Source organism: Cryptomeria japonica, chromosome 5 (genome assembly GCF_030272615.1).
Source record: "Cryptomeria japonica chromosome 5, Sugi_1.0, whole genome shotgun sequence".
NCBI classification, from domain to species: Eukaryota; Viridiplantae; Streptophyta; class Pinopsida; order Cupressales; family Cupressaceae; genus Cryptomeria; species Cryptomeria japonica.
The window spans coordinates 219,447,769-219,472,537 of NC_081409.1; the positions used below are offsets into that span (position 1 = coordinate 219,447,769).

General features: G+C 37.2%; 1 protein-coding gene across 2 annotated transcripts; it reads left to right on the plus strand.

Annotated features, from left to right (window-relative positions):
* The first annotated feature begins 306 nt into the window (after positions 1 to 306).
* Positions 307 to 2,886, plus strand: LOC131876329 (receptor-like protein 19). Of its 2 annotated transcripts, none has more exons than XM_059221364.1 (2): positions 307 to 899; positions 2,397 to 2,886. In XM_059221364.1, the coding sequence occupies exons 1-2, from the start codon at positions 437 to 439 to the stop codon at positions 2,696 to 2,698; spliced, it is 765 nt and encodes a 254-aa protein (XP_059077347.1). In that variant the 5' UTR covers positions 307 to 436; the 3' UTR covers positions 2,699 to 2,886. The 2 variants fall into 2 exon arrangements, with proteins under 2 accessions (XP_059077347.1, XP_059077346.1); XM_059221363.1 differs by having other exon boundaries at positions 315 to 994; positions 1,031 to 2,886.
* The last annotated feature ends 21,883 nt before the right edge of the window (positions 2,887 to 24,769 follow it).

Consider the following 24,769-nt stretch of genomic DNA (forward strand, 5'->3'; position numbering starts at 1 on the left):
CAAGTAAATAAATTTTGGATCCACATTAATTTTCTTATGCCAAAACATAGCATGGGTAATTTTCATAATCAACTGATATGATTGATCTTTTATCATCGTGAGTGTGAGGATGAACTCTTTATTTTATTTTTGTGGTTTTATTGAGATTACTTCACCAAACATTCCTATGCCGTGTTGACTGTGATGATGAACTCTCTCGTTCCTTCTCTCTAAATTCACTTTTTCTTCAAACTTTCCATCTCCTCCACTGCCGTGCTTGACTGAACAAATATAACGTTCCTCTTAATTTCCCCCTCCATCAGTTTTTCTTCAAATTTTCTATCTTGCCCACTGCCTTGCCCTTTAAATATTCCTCGCCTTGCACATTCATTTCACAGAAGCCTTTGGGATTCGCAAAGTGAGGTGTTTCTTCTATTCTCTCATACTGAGAATTATAATGAAAATGGGTTTGGGCATTTGGGTGGTGTTGCTGCTGTTGCCTATTATCTGCTGCTCTGCATGTTTTGAAGACGAGAGAAAATCTCTATTGGATTTCAAGAAAGGCCTTAACTTCACTTCCTCTTATCGCAAGTTGGAATCGTGGAGAGGGTTGAACTGCTGCGCTTGGGAGGGAGTGGGCTGCCACCCACGCACTGCCCATGTCCTCTCCTTAGATCTTCACTTCTTTGAATGGAGTGAAATTCGAGGGGGGCTATTCCAACTGCTAAATTTGGAGCACTTGGACCTCTCTGAGAATAATCTTACTATGGCAGGAGATACTTTGTTGCGGAGCATTGCCTCTCTCACCAATCTCACAACAATTACCATGGCAAGTTGTGGACTATCTGGAGAAATTCCTCCCTCCTTTGCGAATCTCTCACGGCTTCAACGGTTGGACCTTTCAGGAAACTCATTAAGAGGTAAGATCCCGGCCTTTGGTGGATCTCTGCCTTTGTCAGAGTTTTATCTTTCTGATAATAATTTGGAAGGTTCTCTCCCCTCATCTTTAGGTGGCCTCTCAAAATTGACAGTTCTCCATCTCCATGGAAACAAATTAAATGGTACCATTCCATCTACTCTGAGTAATATCTCAACCTTGTGGGTGCTCTATCTGCACGATAATTCTTTGATTGGTCCAATCCCAACTTCCTTTGGTAAGCTATCCAAGCTAGGGTATCTTGACTTGTCCAACAACAGGTTGAATGGAACTTTCTCATTTTTTATTTTGAACAATTGCCCCAAACTTGATCTTTTGGATCTCTCAGGCAATATGTTGACCATCAAAGTGAACACCTCTGTCATTCCCAAATTTCAACTTACCTGCTTAGCTTTGCATCAATGTAATATTAGAGGAAATTTTCCCACATTTGTTTCAACTCAATATGTCATTGAATACTTAGATTTGTCAAATAACTCTCTCAGTGGCTTTATTCCAAATTGGCTTTGGGAAATCACATCCCTTTTTCACATAGACTTGTCAAATAACTTATTTGATGGTTCAATCCCAAAATATGTAGATCTTGATTTTCTATCATTGGCAAAAAATAATCTTAGTGGTTCTATTTTAGATTCTATTTTTGAATCGGAGAGTTTGAGTATTTTAGACTTGTCAAATAATAGATTAAGTGGTAGGATTCCCCAGTGTCTAAAGAACTGCGCTAATTTGTCTACATTGAATCTAGAGAAAAATAATTTAAATGGGATGATACCAAATCTATGTAAGAGAATGAGTTCTCTTGAGGTATTGAAATTAGGAGACAATGCACTTGAAGGGCAAGTTACATCGTGGCTTGGAAACTGTAAGAGTCTAAAAATTCTTGATTTGCGAAATAATAATTTGCAAGGAAACATTTCAGATTGGATTAAAAGATTGCACAATCTCCAAGTTTTAAGTTTAAAAAATAATAAATTTAACGATGAAATTCCATTGCAATTAAATAAGCTGCAAAATCTTCAAATTTTGGACTTGTCAAACAATAATTTTTTAGGGTCTATTCCAATTGACTTTATGAAGTTAACTGCAATGGCAAATCAATCAGAAAACAAAGAGACCCTTCAACAAGAATATAGATTTAACAATATTTATGAAAACTATTATTATGTAGATGAAATAATAGTTAAGAATAAAGGACGAGATATGGAGTTTGCAAAAATTCTAAGATTAGTAAAATGTCTCGACCTCTCTAACAATAATTTGTCTGGTAACATTCCTAAAAATATTGGATCACTCAAAGGTTTAGTTATTCTCAACATTTCAAGAAATAATTTCAATGGAGAGATTCCTAAATTCATTGGAGATATGATACTGTTGGAATCGCTTGATCTTTCACAAAACAAACTATCTGGGGCTATTCCTACTGAATTGCAATTTCTCACATCCTTAAGTTACTTTGATGTGTCTTATAATTACCTATCAGGGATGATACCACAAGGAGGACAAATGATGACATTTGATTCAGCATACTTCTCCAACAATTTAGGCCTATGTGGCCTACAAATCTATGTGTCATGCTTAAGTAACCCGCCTGATTCTCCAAAGGAACATGAAGAAAATGATGAGGATATAGAGGATGATATATGGTGGGATGTAGGAATGGCAACAGGTTATGTAATTAGCTTTTCAATTGTAATGGGAATGTTGTGGGTTAACAAAACCTGTAGCATCATGTGCTTCAAATTCATGGATGGTATTATAATTGGCCTATTCCAAACAATGTGAGAGCAATTCTTCTCTTAAATGTTGGATCATTTATGCTCTACTTTTGATCAATAAGCTAATCATGCAACATGTATTGTCATATTGCATGCTGCAGAGTGCCAAATACATGGAACAATAGCAATTTTGTGATGTATGTTAAAAGCTATGAAGCATATTTTGTGTCAAATTTTATAAATTTTGTTTGGAAATTGTTCAATTATTTATTCATGTTTTATAATTTGAGGTTTAGTACTATTTTTCAGTAAGATTGAATTGATTTATGTTGTATTGACATTATTTGGTGGTGATATTAGATTTCAACGGAAGCTAGAAGATTATTTTTTATGATCTATATGTAATAATATCATTTTTGTTTGGTACTTTCTCAGATAAATATTAATGCTAAAGGTTTACTAAGTACAATAATATTCCCGCCTGTAATAATTATTGATGGAGTAGTTATTAATAGATAAAGTGGTTTTTAATTGAAATTAAATTAATCATTAAAGATTTAATATTAATAAAATATATACCTTGTTGAAATGAATATTGTGCAGTTTGTCCGGTCTTTCCAGTCTTTGCAGATATTTGAAACTTTGCTTCTTCAATTATTCTTTGGCAGATAAATTTTTTATTTATTTACAAAATGTGTTTAATTGCAGTGTGGTAAATATCTTTCCTTTTCACCATGATTCTTTTGCTTGCACACAATCCCCACATCTCATTCATTTCTTCAAGCATTTATTTATTAATCAATGTGCTGCAAAAGAAAAAAAATATAATGAAGACTAAAAGATATTAGAGTTAAAGCCGTACATCTTTCTGCAAGGCCAGAATGAATTTGTTCTTGTTTTTAGGTTGGTATAAGATAAAAGTTCTAAAAAATTATAAACATCAATTACTAGTCTTAAATCACACATATTAAACAATATATTAAATCTAAAAAATGTCAATCAATTTTTAATGTTCAATACTTTTAAACTGAAAAATCAATACTTTAAACTGAAAAATCAATACTTAATATATATTATTTAAGCCGTATAATCATGTTTTTTGAACGATTCCAATCCACTGCAGCTTATTGATCTATTTGGCAAGCAATACTAATACACTTTTACAAACATGACACAGTTTGTTTGAAGCTCATCAATGCCGCCAAAAGCAAGAGCCTCAGTTTATGCCTGCCACGTAATTCTCAAAGAAAAGAGAAATGATTCTGTACAGTAAGTGCACATGATTAGATGTCAATGGTATAGAAAGTAGAAACTCTTTTGATAATAATTTTACAGGAAAAATTTAATATTTATTTGTTGGTATTCAATGAGATAAGATATCTTTAGATTTTTATAGATTTTCTTATTTCTATGTTATTTCAAATGGAAGTAGTGACTACATGAAATTTAAAATTTAAGATGATTTACTTTGCTTGAATATCTTATCAATTTTTGTGATACAAATAAATAAACATAATCTAATTTAGAAACAATAACAAGAATTAATATAAATTGTAAAAATCTAATATCTTTGATCTTACCAAGTGTTTACTTGATCCATTGCACTTTTCAAATCACATTCAATGTTTAGGTAAAAGAAAGAAATAAATGCAATGACTTTTAAAATTTTACTATCATTAAAGATGTAAAATTAAAAATAAAAATATTAATTTCATAATAAGAATATCCAACATGAATCAAGAGATAAAAGAACAAATAATATTTTTAAATTTATTAAATAAAAAATAGTAATTTTTTAACTCTTTAATATACAATCTTGTAGCGATGGCATGGAGTTTCCAAGTCTTTCCTCAACGACCAGAATAGAGGGGCTTTCCCTAGAGTCGAAGCTTTATGCGCCCATGGCAGGCTAACAGACATCTTCATTGGTCAAACAAAGGAGCCAAAGGACAAAGAAGATTGAGTTTGAAACACCAGAACAATGACTTGCACTAGAATGTTGGGAATCCTAGGCCCTCAAGGCCATCGGGTCTTCAAAATGTTGGTCAAACCAAGTTTTCTAACTTGGACTCTTGGGCAAGCAAAGTGGCTACTGGTCCAAATAACATTCCTCTTCAAACTAGAAAGCACAACTTTGCCAGGACCAAAGAGTGTTTTCCCCCAGAAAAGCAGGCACATTCTTGGCGCCCCCACTCTCATATCAGTACTCAGAGAGAGCTAGTTATTCACAGAGCTGATGGGGTTTCTGGAATTAGAAAGCCTTTTCCTCCTTGGCAAATCCCACCTTTTGATTCTTAGCTTCAAAAATGGAAAATGAAAAGTATGGGGATTAAGCTTTTGGTCCTTCCCTCGGATTCTATAAACCCAACAGTTGGTCGCTACTAGGAAAATGCCCTCTTTTCTCAATGGTGTGGCTATCGTGGGGATAACAATGAAATCATGTCTTGGTGGACATCCTCATTCCAAGGAATGATCTCTATCCGACCTTTGTAGAATGATTTTTTCTTCATAGAATGTGCAAACTCAACCCTGAAAGAAGCTATCATCCATGAAAGCCCTCTCTTCTTTCAGGGCTCAAACTTCCACTTCCTAGACTGAAAAATAGGCTTCGATAATCCTGCAAACCACAGATTCCATAAATCCCCAGGATGGCTTTCTTTAGTAGAGCTACCTTGTGAGTTTTGGTATCCGAATGCACTTTTGAAGATAGGAGATGCTTTAGGATCCCTAGTGGGCATTGAGGAAGACTTCTTGAATGGTCTTAAAGGAGATGTGGCTAATATATATGTGAAAATAGATTTAAAGAACGATTTCTATAGCGAGTTAGAGATAATATCAGAGGTTGGCAGATGGAAGCAGAAAGTTCAGAGACTGGGGGAGGAGATTCCTGGTAGATGCATCCTTCAAAATTAAATAGTGCTCAACCCCTCTATGGCAGGTGCTAGAGGCCCTCTCTCTCTTCACCAAATAGTAGCAGTACCCAAAAATGATGATAAGGGCCTAGAGCCAGGAAACAATGGAAAGGCTTCTCAAGTAGATACACCTGCAATGGATGCCTCTTGCCAAAAACAAACTTCAAAACCCCCTCAGTTTTCTGATGCTTTGGAAGAGAATATTAAATCTCTTTCTCTTTTGGGATCAACTTCACCAACTTTTTCTTAGATTCCCCAATCCATTCCCCCGCTCATTTTGTCCCCGATTGTTAAGGTTCGTGAAAACAAAACTATGTGGAGTCTATTTGGCCAAAAGAGAATCCCTTCTCTGACTCGGGGGGCTTTCAATATCTTTTCTCATAATCTTAGAAAGGTGTCCAAAAAGAGGAACAAAGTGAGGAGACTATGAGATGGGGGCACTCCCTCACTAATAGCAGCAAGCAAAGCAAAACTTATGTCCCTCACTAACATTTGACAGGAGGAGAAAACTATTGCTAATGACATTATAGAAGAAATGGAGGATTCAGATGATATCTCCATTCCAAATGAGAAGGATTCTTCAGATAGAGAGAAAGTTAATCTACCTTTAAACCCCCTGCCCCCTCCAAGAGGAGCCTCTTGAAGGAGCATCCTACTTTTTCTGCATCCACATTCAATGATCCTCTATCATCTAAGAAATGCTTTAATATCTCTTCTAAACTTCCAAACCCTCTTCTAAATTTTCCCTCCATGCTACCTCCTAGTTTGGATATGCACCTGGACCCAAAAACTTAGAGACTCCTTCTGGATTATATGGTTGATGATGAGGATATGGATCTTGTTTTGGAAACTCCCCTGGCTGTTATGTATTTAAAGATAAAGGAGAAAAGGAAATTGGGATTAAATCAGTTGCTAGAAGGGAAAGAGAAACTTGATTATGGTCTTACTCTACCCAAGAAGGGTTGTAGAAATTTGAATGAAATAAGAACTTTAGAAGGTGAAGTAGAGAGCCAATCCAAGATCATAGACCTTTGGAAAGTAGGGAAGGGAAATACCCTTCCTGAACAACAATGAAAATCCTTTCTTGGAATATTAGGGGTCTCAATGCCCCTAACAAACAGAGGGTGATCAAGAGAAGGATTCTCTTGGTCAGTGCAGATGTCACCCTCCTCCAAGAAACAAAAGTACATTGTCAGCAAGCAGTATGTTTTAGTATGGAAAACAATTCTCTTTTTCAAGCTTCTCTACAAACCTCAGTGGCATCAGAAGGGGCCTCGGGGGGTCTAATGATAATCTGGAAGTCATCTCAAGTCCAAGTGGAAGGAGTTGCTTCTAATAGAAATTGGCTACTAGTAAAGATCACACACTAGCAAACAAATACATCATCAATATTTATGGACCAACATCTCCTCTCAAGAGGCGACACCTCTAGCTAACTCTTGATGGGGTTATTTCTTAACTCTTGGATCATCATCTCATCATAGGAGGAGACTTTAATGCTATTAGGAATTCTTTAGATAAAAGGGGAGGCATTATTACGCTAGGCAGAACTCAATAAGATTTTAATGATTGGATTGATAGGAATGGGCTTTTAGACATTGATTCTGGTGATAGTTCTTTTACATGGACAAACAAGAGAAAATGAATTAGTGACATCTCAGAGAAAATTGATAGATTTTTTTGGTTGGGCGATCTCAGTTCCTTCCCTTTCTCTTTTGAGTTCTCGGTCCTAGCTTGCTCAGGGTTTGATCATTTTTCCATTATTTTAGCTCTTCAAGGGGTCTCAAAAACTCAAAATCTCCCTTCAGATTTGAGAATATGTGGACGAAAGATCCAAACTTCCTAACCTTGATTGAAGCCTGGTGGAAAGAAGAAAAATTTGAAGTCTCTAAACTTTATTACTTCATCTCAAAGCGAAAGTATGTCAAGCATAAATTATTGCAATGGAACTCCCAGCACTTCAAAAACATATTTTCTAGCAAAAAATCCTTAGAGGACAGGCTGGCTGATTTAAATGCAAAAATCAACTTTGAAGGCATGGATCAGGATACCTTTGATCAAGAAAAGAGGTTTCTCATGGAGTATGAGGATATTCTATCTAAAGAAGAAATTTTCAAGAAGCAAAAGTCCAGAGAAAATTGGCTTCAGATGGGTGACAAAATTACCAAGTTCTTCCATAATGTGAGGAAGATTCATAGAAGCATGAATAGGATCACAAAACTAGATTTGAATTAGAACCAATCTATAGTGGACCCTAAAGGGATTAAGAGAGAAATAGTCTCATACTACTCAAAGCTACTAAAAAATGATGATGACTCGCATCTTCTAGAGTGGGAAGACTTTTTGATCTTCATTCCAAAGATCATTTCAGATGAACAAAATAAGATGCTCAATGATAGCTTCTCATTGGAGGAAGTAACTCAAGCACTCAATCAGCTCCCTTCTGGTAAGGCCCATGGTCTAGATGGCTTCCCAATAAATTTTTTCAAGAAATGTTGGCAAAATTTTGGACTCGACTTAATTGAGGCTCTAGAATTGGCACGAAGATTAGACAATCTGCTTAAAGAAATCAACAATACTTTTGTAGCCCTTATTCCAAAAAAGGAGAAAGCTTCTAAATTAGGGGATTTTAGGCCTATTTCATTTTGCAACATAGTTTATAAAATTATTTCTAAGGTTATGAAAAACAGAATGAAATCCCTCATGGTTTTCATTATATCGGAAGAGCAGATGAGATTTGTCCATGGCCGCTCAATTCTAGATGGCATCATTGTTTCCCAAGAATCTATCCACACTCTCCAAAACATGAAGAGCCTAGGTATGATTGTTAAATTGGATATTTCAAAGGCTTATGATAATGTGGATTGGCAGTTTTTATGCAAAATTATGCAGGCTTTTGATTTTAATAAAAATGGATTAATTGGATTTTTGAGTGCATTTCCATGCCTAAATTCTCAATCTTAGTAAATGGGAAGCCAGTGGAATTTTTCTCCTCATCAAAGGGAATCTGACAGGGACATCCAATTTCCCCCTTTCTTTACATCATCATGGCTGAAGCTCTAGGGGGGGCTATCAAATCAAAACAGTCTAACAATCTCTTCGATGGAGTGAAAATCACTAATAAATTTGTAGCCACTCATCAACAATTTGTAGATGACAACCTCCTTCTAGGCTCAGCTAAGATCAAGGAAACGACTCAGCTGCAAATTCTTCTGGATGCTTATGGGAAAGCCTCAGGTTAGATTATCTACAAAGAGAAAAAAAAATAAAAAATTCTTCTCTATCCCAGCCCCCTTAGAGGTAAAGATCTAGAGAATCTTTAACTACAAAATAGGTAATCTTCCTTGTATTCACTAGGGCATTCTATTGGCATCATTGATACTGAGTCAGTAAACCAGTATATTAGCTAAGATTTGTCATTGATGACTAATACTGACCGGTGGAGTGGTGTATCTCAGTAGCAAAGGTGATGGCTTGCAAACAACATTGAAGCAACATCAGAGATAGATGATCAAGGTTTAATTAGCTCAAGGGAAGACAAACTAAGCTAACCGATTTGTCATTCAAGAAGATCGGTGTTAAGGTCAGATATTTAAGTTGGCTATTCTAATGATGATGAAGTCACAAAAGGTGACCTAGGAAAGAAGGCTTGAGGTCCTATGCAAACCAGTTACTCATTGGCAAACAAGAAATGAGGCTTGATGGAAGTACTGCAAACTGGTATCAGAGGATGAACCAATAGTGGAGAATGCAGTGGTATACCAATAGACCAGTGAAGCAAAAGGAAGATAGGTAGTCATCGTAAATCTCAGAGAGATGATCGGTTACACAGTTACGATGGCAAAAGGTGGGTTGGTGAGTTTATGTCAACACCAAACGAAAGGTTGGTGAAGTCAAACTCAGTCATCGTGCATTTAAGCCATGATTACTTGTGGATTTTCTGATTTGCATTTAAAAGACTGAACTTGACCTAGAAGGCGCTATTTTTGGGGGATGTAGTGGCATATTTGGATGAGTAGTTGGTGGAATTGTTGTAGGGCACATAGAGAAAGAGAAGGAAGATTTGAATTTGAAATCTACTGAGATCTGTGATTGCATTGATTAAGGAAACACCTAAACGTGACGATAGAGAGTGTATAAAGTGTTTTGAGTTCATATAAAACATTTTTTATCAAAAAAATTGCAAAGTGCAAATCCTGTGAGAGGCAATCCAAAGTGCAGAGTGAAGAGTGAGGAAGTGCTAAATGAATTAGCAGAACAGAGTGTGTGTGATGTAGACCGGCAGAGTGCAGAGCCGAGGGTATGAGTAGAGGACCGGTATAGTGCAGAGCAGACACAACTAGTACAGACAGTATGAATTTCATTGTGATTTGGTCAAGCTGTCAGTAGCTATTCCAACAGATCAAATTCCTATTGCTTTCTAAACCATTGCAACTTAAAATCCCTTAATCGGGTGGACTTTAACAAGTCCCTTTGTAAAATCCTTTAACCGGGTGACATCTTAATTGATGATCCTAAGTCCTTCAACAAGGCTACCTCTAATAGGGTAAAGGCACTAATAGGCCTTAAATAAAATCTCTTAACCAGGTGGCACCTAATAGTGTCTTTGTAATCTCCTAATAGGGATGGCTCCTCACCGGACATACTCCAGAAGAGTGCAAATTTTGTGAGTTTCTACTCAGACCGTCATTTTCTCCCATTTGGGTTTCCATGAGATAAATTTAGGTGTTATTGTGTATCTTTTCATGCATGCATGTTTTCATGCAATAATTATTTGTATTGATGAATATTAAGTTAGTGCAGACTTGAGTAAAAAGGTTTTAATTTTGTAAAAATGGTAAAGTGTTGATTCACCCCTCCCCTCTCAACACCAGTTGGGACTAACAATTGGTATCAGAGTCTTTGTCCTTAGATTCAGAAGAGCTTATCAGCTTAAGGAAATATCCAAGACTATGCGAAAGGAGGGCCATAAGTTCTGTAAGGAGAATTACATCTTATGGTATGGTCGAATAAAACTCTACCTAAGAACCTTAGGAGATCAATACTGGAATCATATAATGATAGAGTACAATGAACCTACAGAGGTTCTCACTGCAGATCATATCAAAGAAAGGCAAGATAACACTGCAACTATGGATCTGATTGCTAGCACTCTATCTGATAATGAGTATGATGAGGTTCAAGATCTGAAAACAACCTATGAAATATGGAATAGCTGAAGACTATTTATGGAGGATATCCTCATGTTCAAAAGGCTAAGGTGGACAGCTTAAGAGGCAAATTTGATGAGATGAGGATGCAAGAAGGAGAAAATATAGAACAATATAGAAAAAGAATAAAAGATGTGGTAAGTTTTGTCAGAAGTGCTAGAGGAAAGCTTGAAGAAGATGATATGGTCAGCAAAATCCTGAGAACCTTGCTACCACAATATGCCATAAGGGTTTCTGCAATTCAGGAACTCAAATCCTTGGGAACAGTTAGTGTTTTGCTTGACTTACTAGTCAGTAAGTTGACTACTTTTGAACTGAGAAACTATGATAACAGTGTACCAAAGATTGATGTTGCTTTCAAAGCCTCCATGATATCTGCACCAACAAGGAGAAGAAAAGAAACTAGAGACAGTTCTACTACAAGAACCGATCATTCTCATGAATGTGACAACCTATTATCTAAAGAACAAGAACAAGATGAGATTGAAGCTCTATTAGCAAGAAGGCTACCAAGAGGAAAAGGAAAGTACAAAAGTAAACTTCCCTTGAAGTGTTTCTCTTGCAATAGAATAGGTCATATTGCATCCAAATGTCCTGACAATGATAGGAAGGATAATTTAGAAGCTACAAGGACAAGAGAAAGAAGGAGTGCTATCTTGCAGAAGGAGTTACCGATGAAGAATCAGAAGGATCTGATGGAGATGGAATTGCATTTGTAGTGGTAAAGGAAGATAACACAAAGGAAAGTGATATGACACTAATCTCTAGTTCAAAATGGTGTGGAGATTGGGTAATTGATAGTGGTTGTACTCACTACATGACTGGGGACAGAAACAAATTCCTCAGCATGGAGGACTGTAATGGAGGAATAGTGAGATTTGGCAATGATGCTCCTTGTGCAGTAAAAGGTAAGGGATCTATAGCCCTAAATGATAAAACAAATTGTGAAGATGTTCATTGGGTAGAAGGGCTAAAATATAGTATTTTAAGTGTTGCACAACTTAACAATAAGGGTTACCGGTTAGAATTCAATGAAGGAATATGCAAAATAAATGATAAATCAGGAAGTCTGATTGCTATCGGTAAACAATCTAGAGGTAATATGTTTCACCAAGACACCACTATAGGCAGTTGTCTAATGGAAAGGGTAGAAGACAATTGGTTGTGGCACAAAAGATTGTGTCATGTTAACTTTAATAGCATAGCAAAATTCAATAAAATTAAGTCTGTCAGAGGTATGCCTGATATTATGAAACCTGAAAATGCTATGTGCAAAGAATGCCAACTCGGAAAGTTGACCGGGTCTAGTTTTAGTAGCAAATCTTATTCATCTAAGAATGTGTTGGAATTAGTTCATATAGACTTGTGTGGTCCTATGAGGACCAAGAGTTTCTATGGGGACTGGTATTTCATGTTGTTTGTAGATGATTTCTCAAGAATGATGTAGGTTGTGTTCTTAAAAGAAAAAATTGAAGCCTTTCACATTTTAAGGTCTTCAAGGCTCGAGTGGAGAGAGGAACCAGTAAGAGTCTAAAATATTTAAGATCAGATAGAGGAGGAGAGTTCACCTCTCAAGAGTTCATGAATTACTATGAAGAACAGGGGATTATGAGACAAATGTCTGCACCCGGAAAACCTTAGCAGAATGGGGTTGCTGAAAGAAGGAATAAAACTCTATTTGATTGTGCAAGGACTGTGATGATACAAAAGGACATTCCACATCTTCTAGAGAGAAGCAGTAAGCACTGTTGCGTATAGCTTGAACCAAATAGAGGTGAAGAAAGGGACAAATAAAACTTCCTATGATTTATGGTGTGGATACTCACCCAATGTGAGCTATTTCAAAGTATTTGGAAGCAGGTGCTATATCAAGAGGGATGAGTACTCTGGAAAGTTTGATCCCAAGAGTGATGAAGGAACCTTCTTGGGCTACTCCACAAAGACTAAAGCATATCAGTGTTTGAACAAAAGGACCGGTAAGATTGTGGAGAGTGCCAATGTCAGAGTGGATGAGTTCTATGAGAAAAATGAATAGGACAACAAGAGTGAACTAGAGGATTATCAAGGATCTGAGTACATTGTTTCGGTCGAACCTACTAAAGAGAATCCTATTGTGGTGGAAAATGGGGAAGCATGTGAAGTAGAACCTACACAACCAGTAGAAGAAGCTCCAATAAATAAACCGGTACTAGAAAGGTATGTCAAAAAGAATCACTCTAGCGACAATATTATTGGTGACAGAGATGTTAAAGTTTTGACTAGAAGAAGAGCAAGAAAGAATACTTGTCTGCTCTCCAAAATTGAGCCCAAAATATAAAAGGAGGATCTAAAAGATGAAGACTGGATTAAAGCCATGGAGGAAGAACTAGAGCAGATTGAGAAAAATGAAACTTGGACTCTTGTGCGCAGACTGAAGAACAAAAATTTGATAGGCACCAAATGGGTGTTTAGAAACAAAATGGATGAAACTGGTCAAGTAGTAAGAAACAAAGAAAGGTTAGTCTACAAAGGGTATGCATAGGAAGAAGGTTTAGATTATAGAGAGACCTTTGCATCGGTGGCCAGATTGGAAAGGGTCATAATCCTTCTTGCTTATGCTGCTTACAAGAAGTTCAAAGTTTACCAAATGGATGTCAAATTGGCATTCTTGAATGGTGTTTTAGAGGAAGAAGTTTACATAGAGAAAGTAGAAGGGTTTGTATTAGAAGATAGAAGATATATGGTATGGAAGTTGAAGAAGTCTTTATATGGGCTAAAACAAGCACCAAGAGCTTGGTATGAGAGGCTGAACTCATATATGTTAAGCATAGGGTTCATAAGAACCAGTGACAACAAGAAATTGTATTTGAAAACCGGAGAAAAGGAAAAACATCTGATTGCAAAGATTTTTGTAGATGACATCATCTTTGGGGGGGGATGATGAGATGAAAAAAGGTTTTGCAGATGAAATGAAGTGATAATTTGAAATGTCCATGATCGGTGAAATAAAATTCTTCATCGGTTTGTAAGTATCTCAGCTAAAGAATGGTATATTCATTAGCCAGACCAAGTACATAAGGGAAATCTTGAAGGCTTTTGGAATGGAAGATTCCAAACTTGTTGGAACTCTAATGGTTACAGGTTGCAAGCTCTCCAAAAATGATGAGGCTAATGAAGTGAATGAGACACTTTACCGATCCATGATCAGTAAGTTGCAGTATGTAGTACACAATAGACCGGATATAGCACAAGCAGTTGGCTTGGTTGCTAGATTTGCTGCAAATCCAAAAGAGACTCATATGGTGGCGGTAAAGAATTCAGATACCTTAAGGGGACTGATGAGTATGGTCCCTAGTATCCACATAAGGGAGATTTGAAATTAAGTGTCTTCACCGATGCAGATTGGGTGGGGAACATTGATGATAGAAAGAGCACTAGTGGAGGTGCATTCTTTATTGGAGACAAGATTGTGTCATGGACAAGCAAGAAACAAAATTGCATCTCTCAATCCATAGCTGAGGCAAAGTATGTGGTTGCTGCAATCAACTATACATAGGTAGTATAGATCAAGCAATTATTGGAAGGTATCCAAGAAAAGGTGACTGAACCTGTGGTGATTCACTGTGACAACACCAGTGCTATCAACATATCCAAGAATCCAGTGATGCATTCCAAGACAAAGCATATAGCTATCAAATACCACTACCTCAGGGAACAGGTTCAAGACAAGGAAGTAAGGTTGGAGTTGTAGCATCCTAAAATTGCGACACTTGCAATTTCGACCGCATTTGGGTCTTCACGATGGTGATGCAACACGGAACCTGAATGGAGACCCCGAAACTTGTTCACAACATCAAAAACTGCATTTTTCCAGCACCCTGCCTGATCCCTCCTTGCACCCTGTTGTCCCGGGAGGTGGGACCAGGGCGCCCAGCACCCTAGTCCTTCAGGACTAGGGTGCCCAGTGCCCTGGTCCCCCAGGACCCTGGCGCCTAGTGCCCTGGTCCCTGGCCCTATTTTGGGCCCAGTCTCCTATGGGACTTCGGGTCTTTTTGTTTGCAAATTGGAAAATAACATTTCCTGGTCGGCCTAAGGTCGGGAAAATCAGTCTATCAACCCTAATTGGCAAGTATATAAACTACATTTTCCTCTCTCATTTGGAAGAGGCAAAAAAAAGGTGGAAACGATACTAAAACATTCAAACATTCAAGCATTCAAGCATTCAAACATTCCTTCAAGCAATTGATCATTCTAAGTCTCCATTCAAGGCTAAGTGTTGCATTCAAGACAAGGATTCAACCATTGAAGAGGAGATCACATGCTACAACATATAACATACAACAAACAACAACATCTATACCTTCGCATATAAGGATACAAACATCCTTACAACAAGGTACTAGTACTTGTTTTACATTACAGTCATTTACATTTACAACATTTCTCATTTTTTGGTTAATTCCAAAACCGGGGTTTGACCTAAGGGAAAACCCCTAATCCCTAACCCCCCAATCATCTTCTCTTTTCTGTGTATAGGTTGCAGGTACGCAACTGAAATTGAAGATCTGGAATCCTTGTGCAAAGACGAACAGATCCCCCTTCGTTTCGCGGATTTTTCGGAGGACCGTGTGCACGCCGGGCGCCATCGTCCCGTCAACTTTTGCTCAAATTTGCAGGACAGCACCATCTCGACATTTTACTACTAATTCCAGGTCCGCAGCTTCATCCTATATCCCTATCTCAGTTTATAAGCGAATCTTTCTCACTTTCTATGTATTCCTAGCTTAATCATTCTATCTACATTCTTTACAAAAGAGGGTAGCCTTGCTGTCTTAACCCTTGAAACTCATATAGAATCCAATCTTGCATTGTGTGGGATTGGATCTTGTGGGTTTCAACCCCTCTTTTGAATGTAAAGTCCCTCCTAAGTGAAAACCATCAACCCTAGTGACTCTCCCTTCTCTCTCCTTGGAGTTGGGGAGGGGAGAACGACTAGGGTTCGATTTTTCCGCTTTGCATTTTGGTGAACCCGACGTGAACATCCTTTCTGATTATTCATGGTTAGATCTGAAAATTGGATTCCTTGATTACATTTCCATGTTTGATCTTTTGCAAAATTTTAGAGGTTAATTGCATAAAAACCCTAAATTTTCTTTTTAGTAATTAAACTTGTGAAATGTTTAATTGTTAATGCTTGTTTCAGATCTGCCCTTCTATTACAAATTATCAATTCATATTTGTGCTTTAATTTTGAAAATTAAGTGGTTAAGTGTCAAAACCCTAATTTTTGAAACCCTCTTGATTCAACCTTTGTCCGACAATTTCACTGATCAAAACATCTCCAAATCAGCTGTAACTTTGGATTCCGCAATAAAATCATAATATCTTTCATCCCTGAAAATTTGGAAAAAAGTTGCGAGGACCGTGTGCACTCTGAGCGCCATCGTCCCCGACATTTTTTTCGAAATTTCGGGAGCTAGATCTTACTGTATTTTTCTGCTAAAATCCAGAATTTTGGCTGATTTCATCAATTCTAACACTTTCAAAATTACAGTCAAAGTTGGTCTAGCGATTGCTTGGATAAAGGCTTCTAATCATTCAAAAATTGTTGAGATTGAAATTCCTATCAAAATTGTGTTTCTTACAGTCCTAAATCTGAAAAGTGTGTTATCATTCATTCGAAATTTCAGTGATTTATTCAAATTTTTTGCAATTCGTGACTTTTGAAATTAAGTGCTTAATTACAACAACTTTGATTTCCGCTTTCAAAATTGAATTTTGCGTGAAATTGAGTCAATTGTTAATTTTCAAAACTTGCATTGCTTTTGGTATTCCCTCTAAAATCATAAAATTCAAAATTTCAGTTTCCCTCTCTTTTTCAAAATTCAAATTTTGCATTTTTTGACAATCTTGGTAGGGTTCAATTTTGAGATTGCAACTTTAATTTGGCCTATCTACAGATTGTAAAATCACTCAATTTTTTTAGGTTAGCTGTAAAATCATCATAACTTTCATCCCTGCAAATTTCGAAAAAAGTTGCGAGGACCGTGTGCACCCCGAGCGCCACGGTCCCGGACATTTTTTTCGAAATTTCGGGAGATTGTCCTGATTGTATTTAACAACTTAAATCTATAAGATTGGCTGGTTTTACTGAAATTTGCTACCTCTAAAATTCAAAATCTTCTCTCTTTCTTTAGTGCATGAGTTTTACAACAATAAGTCCTACTTACACTATTCCCGTTAGACAAAGCCTTAGAATTAAGTCCTTCCAAGGTTTAATTACTGAGGAGATGGAACCTAATTTGAATGGCCTTTTTAACGAGGACATGGGTAATTCCTCTAATCCTCTTAATGATGAAGAAGCTCTCCATGAGGTTTCTGTAGAACAACTTTCAAAATTGGATAACCAATTTGACGATTTTCAACAATGGATGTCTCAAGAATACCCTGATAGTCAAGCTCTTCCTTTAATTGAGGGTCTAAAACGTATGCTTCAAAGTGATAAGAATGGAATTGATATTTTGCATGGTATTGCACACATTGTAGATTCAAATGTGATGCCTATGAAGAGTTGTGCTGAAACTTTGGGTTATACACAACCTCCTACTCAAGACAATCATTCTATTCCTTTGACGACTTCTATTGCTAGTATACCTACTTTTACATCAAACATAATGACTACTTCAATACAAGACATTCCTCCTATGATCACTAGTCATGGGGTCAATCCCTCTTCTTCAATCAACCCTCTTCCTTCATTCAATCCAACTTCTTCATTCATTCCTTCAATAAGTGTTCCTATTATATCACCACAAATGAACATGACACAAGGGGGCAATTCGTTTTCCATTCCTCCTTGTAGTGTTCCTCCTGTCCAATAATCTCCTATGACTAACTATCATAGTGTCCCACCACCTTACTCTCTACCTTCTTTCAATAACATAACACCTCCATCACAATCTAACACATCTAATATGAACTCTTCGACTGAAGCGACCATTAACAATCTTGCACAAACTGTCTCTTCTTTACAGCACCAAATTGCCTCTATGAATCAATCTAAGTTTAGTGTGCCCACATTTGATGTTGCGAGCCCACTTTCTCTTGACATTGTTCGAGCTATTCCCCCTAAACATGTTGAAATTCCACATTTGGAGCTTTATAATGGTAAGGGTGATCCTCTAACACATGTTAAGACCTTTCAAACAATATGTACTGATTTTGCTTATGACCAAAGGTTGCTTGCAAAACTGTTTACTATAACATTAAGAGACAAAGCCCTACAATGGTATTGCTCGTTGCCTTCCTATTCTATTACTTCTTTCAAACAACTTGCAAATGCTTTCATTCAACAATTTCAAAACAATATAAGTCCTAAAGTTACTTTGATTGATTTAATGCATTGCAAACAAGGTGTTAAAGAAAAAGTGACTGATTTCATTGGTAGATATAAGCATTTGTATGCTCAAATTTCTTTTCCAGTGCCTGACAATGATATTCAAAGAATCTTTATTTCTAATTTACAAAAAGACATTAGAGAAAAACTCCTGTTTTCTGAGTTTACTTCTTTCCAACAGTTGTGCGCAACTCTTCACAATTATCAACTGACTTTGAGTCAAATGGAACAATCACATCCTATGGCTCCGACTGATAAGGGTGATAGTAGTCAACAACCATTTGGGAAGTTTAAACCGAACAGAGAGTCCATTAAATCCAATAAAAACATCATCAACAACAATGTGAATGCAGCATCAGGTGTGCCTCCTATTTCTAAGTTTTTCAAGAAAGAAAGAAAGTTTACTCCTTTGAATGAATCATTGCATAGTATTATGAATAAGTTATTGGAACAAAATGTGCTTACTCTTCCTCCTATAAGGCAAATAGATCCTGCAAAGATTAATTCACCCTATTTTGATAACAAATCTTTTTGTCAATTTCATCATCAACATGGGCATGATACTGAAAAATGTTTTGCTTTAAAGGGTAAAATTCAAGATTTGATTGATAATAATACTATCTCTGTTTCTGGAGTGAATGATAGAGGCAACACATCTGTAGCTCCTCCTAACTAAAATCTTCAGATTTTTACTGATCCATTACCTTCTCATACCTCTAATGCGATTGATACTACTGATTCCTCTGTCTCACCTGATGATCTTGTGTCCATGACTCCGAATGTGATTAACTTTGTGGAGCAGCAGAAAATCCCTAAAGAACTTTCCATCACCTTTGATTCTAGCGAAACCATCAGGGCACCTGATGGTCCTTTATATATAGTTGCAAAAGTCAAAAATACACCTTGCCGTGGAGTGCTTACTGAAGAATTTCTTTTTACTTTGCAATTGAATCAAGTGATCTATGATGAAACAAATTTGGTTGTGAAATTATTTGATGCATTTTCTTCTCCTGCAATTGGTTCTATTACATTACCTATTGAGGTCCATAACAAATCCCTTGATGTGGACTTTGCTATTATTCCATCATCCGAACAATTTCGTGTGAAGCTAGGCTATCCTTGGCTATCTTCCATGAAAGCTATTGCTTCTCCTATTCACAAGTGTTTGAAATTTCCCCATAATGGTGAAGTTGTTACTATCAATCATAGTCTCTTTAAACCAGCTGAAAGAACTTCTAGCATTCCTCTTGATTATTTTTGGCCTAAACAATTCCAATCTCTTCCTCCGTGAAGTGATCATCTTTTCAAATCTTATCAAAAGTGGAAAAAAGATATGATCCTATCTCTAAGTGAACCTAGAACACCCAAACTTGACATTCCTATCATTCTTGAGAAGGAAGTTCTTCCTTTGAAAGATAAAACTAATGTCTTTCCTCAAGAAGATTCCCAACCCATCCCTATGGATGTGACTATGCCTATATCTAATAAACTTCCTAAAAGTAGACCAATCCCTCCTCGTCATGATGGACTTGGTCTCCTTCCTAAACCGAGTATTCCTCCCTTATATGGAGCAGTTCCTCCTCCTTCCTCTTATGGAGAGAAGAGACCTTCCTCTTCTCCTATTGTTCAGCCTAAGAGACTACAACCTAAACACCCAAGAGATAAGGATGAGAACATTCCTCCTCCTCAATCTTCTCAACTTCCTACTAAGACTAGACGAAATCGTTCTGCACGTGAACGCCGATGAAAGCGTCGTCTTAGAGCTCAGGCAGCTGCTTCTCAAACTTTGCAATCCCCAAAAACACCTTCAACAAGCATTATTCCATTTTCTCCTCAGCCGACGATTGAGCCGAAATCTCCTAAACATAAGATGCATGATGGTCTTGATCCTGTGCGAGTTAAAGATCCTATTTTTATAAATCTTGATGATGATATAGATGAAAATGTTATTCATGATGAAAATGTTACTTCTCTTGCTTCTGATAGTGAATATGAACTTGTTGATATTGATAACCATTTATCTAATGAATTTTCTAAAGCACTTATCCTAGCTCCTAGACAAGAACAACGTGGCTTGGAACATGAACATAGCCCTTGTTTGGATCTTGTGATAGCTCCATCTGCTGTGTTGAATGTTCCTCCTCTAGCGTGTTCCCTGCCTTCCCGAAATGTTGATCAGCAAGATCGGGGGGTAGATGACGTGCTAGACTAGTTCATTAGCATAGCAGATTCTCTCCTCCTCTCTTTTGTTACTTCTTCTATATGTTATTCTCATTCTTCTATTTGTTGTCCTTAGTGTTGTCTACTTGAGGACGATGCAAAACATTGAGATCTCTTTTGGTCTCTCTCATGTTGACTCAAAAGACACATGTGTTCCCTTCTTCTAGGTGACCTTCCTTGATTGGGGAATGAAGAACAATTATGCATACATACATATGATATACATGAATTATCATACAACATACTGACCCCGAGGAAAGCGAAGTCACCTTGTGCTTTGTGTTTTGTGTCTATTATCCTTGGGCTTATCTCACACTTGGGGGCTAAATCCTTGTGATAACGTGCTCCTTTCTCATTTCTTATATGTATCACTACCTTAAAGCAATCACCCCCGGTGAGGCGTGTGCGATTGCTTTAACGTAGGGGGGCATACATCCCGTTCATATCTTTTCAAGATACTTGAAAATTTCCTGACAAATTTAGCTTTGTCTTGAAAATTTTTTATATCTTTCTTGCATGACTCATAGTGAGGGAACCTTACTACTGATAGTCATGGTTCTCCCTCGTGATCTTCCCTTTTACTTTGTCAATCGAAGTCGTAAGATCCTTAGTCCACTGGGGGCTTGGTGTATCTTGCCTCCTTGACGTGGTGAAAGTTTTTCATGTTGTTTCCTTGTACTTTACCGGAAGTATGAGCGTACGCTTATACTCCCGCCAAAGTGGGGGCTAAATGTAGCATCCTAAAATTGCGACACTTGCAATTTCGACCGCATTTGGGTCTTCACGATGGCGATGCAACACGGAACCTGAATGGAGACCCCGAAACTTGTTCACAACATCAAAAACTACATTTTTCTAGCACCCTACCTGATCCCTCCTTGCACCCTGCTGTCCCGGGAGGTGGGAACAGGGCGCCCAGCGCCCTGGTCCCTGGTCCTATTTTGGGCCCGGTCTCCTATGGGACTTCGGGTCTTTTTGTTTGCAAATTGGAAAATAACATTTCCTGGTCGGCCTAAGGTCGGGAAAATCAGTCTATCAACCCTAATTGGCAAGTATATAAACAACATTTTCCTCTCTCATTTGGAAGAGGCAAAAAAAAGGTGGAAACGATACTAAAACATTCAAACATTCAAGCATTCAAGCATTCAAACATTCCTTCAAGAAATTGATCATTCTAAGTCTCCATTCAAGGCTAAGTGTTGCATTCAAGACAAGGATTCAACCATTGAAGAGGACATCACATGCTACAACATACAACATACAACAAACAACAACATCTATACCTTCGCATATAAGGATACAAACATCCTTACAACAAGGTACTAGTACTTGTTTTACATTACAGTCATTTACATTTACAACATTTCTCATTTTTTGGTTAATTCCAAAACCGGGGTTTGACCTAAGGGAAAACCCCTAATCCCTAACCCCCCAATCGTCTTCGCTTTTCTATGTGTAGGTTGCAGGTACATGGCTGAAATTGAAGATCTGGAATCCTTGTGCAGAGAGGAACAGATCCCCCTTCGTTTTGCGGATTTTTCGGAGGACCGTGTGCACGCCGGGCGCCATTGTCCCGTCAACTTTTGCTCAAATTTGCAGGACAGTGCCATCTCGACATTTTACTGCTAATTCTAGTTCTGCAGCTTCATCCTATATCCCTATCTCAGTTTATAAGCGAATCTTTCTCACTTTCTATGTATTCCTAGCTTAATCATTCTATCTACATTCTTTACAAAAGAGGGTAGCCTTGCTGTCTTAACCCTTGAAACTCATATAGAATCCAATCTTGCATTGTGTGGGATTGGATCTTGTGGGTTTCAACCCCTCTTTTGAATGTAAATTCCCTCCTAAGTGAAAACCATCAACCCTAGTGACTCTCCCTTCTCTCTCCTTGGAGTTGGGGAGGGGAGAATGACTAGGGTTCAATTTTTCCGCTTTACAGGAGTATATACCAACAAAAGAACAAGTGGTAGATATCTTCACCAAGCCACTATAGAAGGACACCTTTGAATATCTCAGAGGTAAGCTAGGGGTAATTCCCCTGCATATTCTAAGGTAAGTAAGGATTGGAACAACATCAATCTGGTATGATTTTCCTAAAAAGCTATTTTTTTGGATTAATGATTATGGACTAATCCGGTTAAGGGGAACAGTCTTGTAAGTGTATTGAAATACATCTTTGGCATTGTTTCCAAAGGGGGAGATTATTATAGTGTTTGAGTATTGGTTAGTAGTGGGAAAAATGTGTGAAGTAGTGAGCAGAAGTAATGACCGGTACAGAGACAAAAAAAGAAATAAAGAAAGTACATTCAAGAGCAACTGAGAATATAGATTCTGAAGTGTTGCCATCAATGCCAAAGGGGGAGATTGTTGGCATCATTGATATTGAGTAAATCGGTTAATTTAGTGAACCGGTATATTAGCTAAGATTTGTCATTGGTGACTAACACTAACCAATGGACTAGTGTCTCTCAGTAGAAAAGATGATAGCTTGCAAACAACATCGAAGAAACATCAGAGATAGATGATCAAGGTTCAATCATCTCAGGGAAGACATACTAAGCTAACCGGTCTATCATTCAAGAAGATCGGTGTTAAGGTCAGATCTTCAAGTTGACTATTATGATGATGATGAAGTCACAAAAGGTGACTTAGGCAAGAAGGCTTGAGGTCCCATGCAAACTGGAACCTCATTGGCAAACAAGAAAAGAGGCTTGATGGAAGTATTGCAAACTGGTATCAGAGGATGAACCGGTAGTGGAGAACGCAGTGGTATACCGATAGACCGGTGAAGCAGAAGGAAGATAGGTGGTCACCATAAATCTCAGAGCGGTGATCGGTTACATAGTTATGATGGCAAAAGGTGAGTTGGTGAGTTTGTTTCAACACCAAACTAAAGGTTGGTGAAGTCTACCTCAGTCATCATGCAGTTAAGCCATGATTACTTGCAGATTTTCTGGTTCACATTTAAAAGACTGAACTCTGTGTGCATGTAAAATTCATCTTATAAAATATCAATTAGAAATAAAGGGAACTCATGAATCCCTCTCTAATCAAAGAATTCTCACAAATAGACAATGAATTAACACAATCAAGAAAAATAGGAATTATAAATGAAATCAATTAAAGACTCCCTATTCCATGAATGCGTATAACTTCCATTTCTCTTCTGTTCTCTGTGGTATGATGGCTCTCAGATATTGCGCTAACAACCTACAAGTGACACAAAGATTCAAAGTTCGTGATCTAGAATAAATTATCCAGGATTGAGGAGGAGGATTGAAAATGGAGATTGAATGCTCAATTTATAGATTTTTGAAGAAGATTGATTGAAAGGTGGAACAAATTGATCAAGAGGTGGAACTCAGGTGAGCTCAAATGAAAATTGATAGTTGAACTGCTGATTTAGAGGTGAAACAGGATAGATTGAATAGATTAATTGAGTCAACTTGTAATGCCCCGCCAGGAAACCCCGAAGGGATAAGCCAAAATACAAGATAGAGTGCAATAATTTTTTATTTTTATTTTTTTAGTTACACCACATTAAGATACAACAAGATATCAAAGATTCAGATAACATAGTGGAAGACATCAACTAACACCTAAAGAGTTTCCCAATGAGATTACTTAAATTTCACAATTCACTTAACTCACACAATTAATCCAATAAGCTAATTATCTTAATAATGAGATAATTCTTAATCAGGATAATTTCTTTCAGAAGATGGAAATATAAATCACAAGCAAAGATTCATCCATTAAGATCTATTCATAATCTTCATTCAAGATTTTCATTAAAAATAGAAGCCAAACATCTACTATTCTAACACACTAGAATTTCATCATAAACAAAGGAGATCTTTTCAAGCATACTTAATTTCCTTAACAACAACTGAATATATTCCATTACTCTAAGTTACATTCTTTCATATTCCAATTTAATACATTTTAAAAGATGATTGCATACATGCATCTACAATAAATCTCATCTAAACCACTTATGCATTCGATCAAAATGGCATTCAAGAAAGGACTGCATATAAGAATTTAAAGTTAATTCCATTTATCCACTAATCCATTCTAACATAAGCTAATCATACATGATAAAGCTGGATAAAGGAAACATAAGAGGATAACATCACATAACACCATAATGATCTCAGAGTTCACCCCTAAAGGGCTACATCTCCGGGTCTGCTCAACTGCAAGACCCCTCTGATAATTAATAAGTTAAGAATACATGAGGTTACACCATTACAATCTAGCCATCAAGGCGAAACATAAACAATATAGAAGTGACCGCATCGGTCAATTAATACATAAACGATCCCTGAAAAGAAAAGGATCCAGCTGAACATAATCGAAGCTAAAACAAGAGGTCCAGGAGAGCATCCACAAACTGAGTCATCACCACCCAAGGT

What these genes read in the sequence shown, in the direction of transcription:
- LOC131876329 (XM_059221363.1), top strand. Translation starts at nt 437, where the DNA reads ATGAAAATGGGTTTGGGCATTTGGGTGGTGTTGCTGCTGTTGCCTATT. An exon ending in TCCCCTCATCTTTAGGTGGC is followed by an intron (nt 995 to 1,030) that starts CTCTCAAAATTG and finishes CTCCATGGAAAC; the next exon opens with AAATTAAATGGTACCATTCC.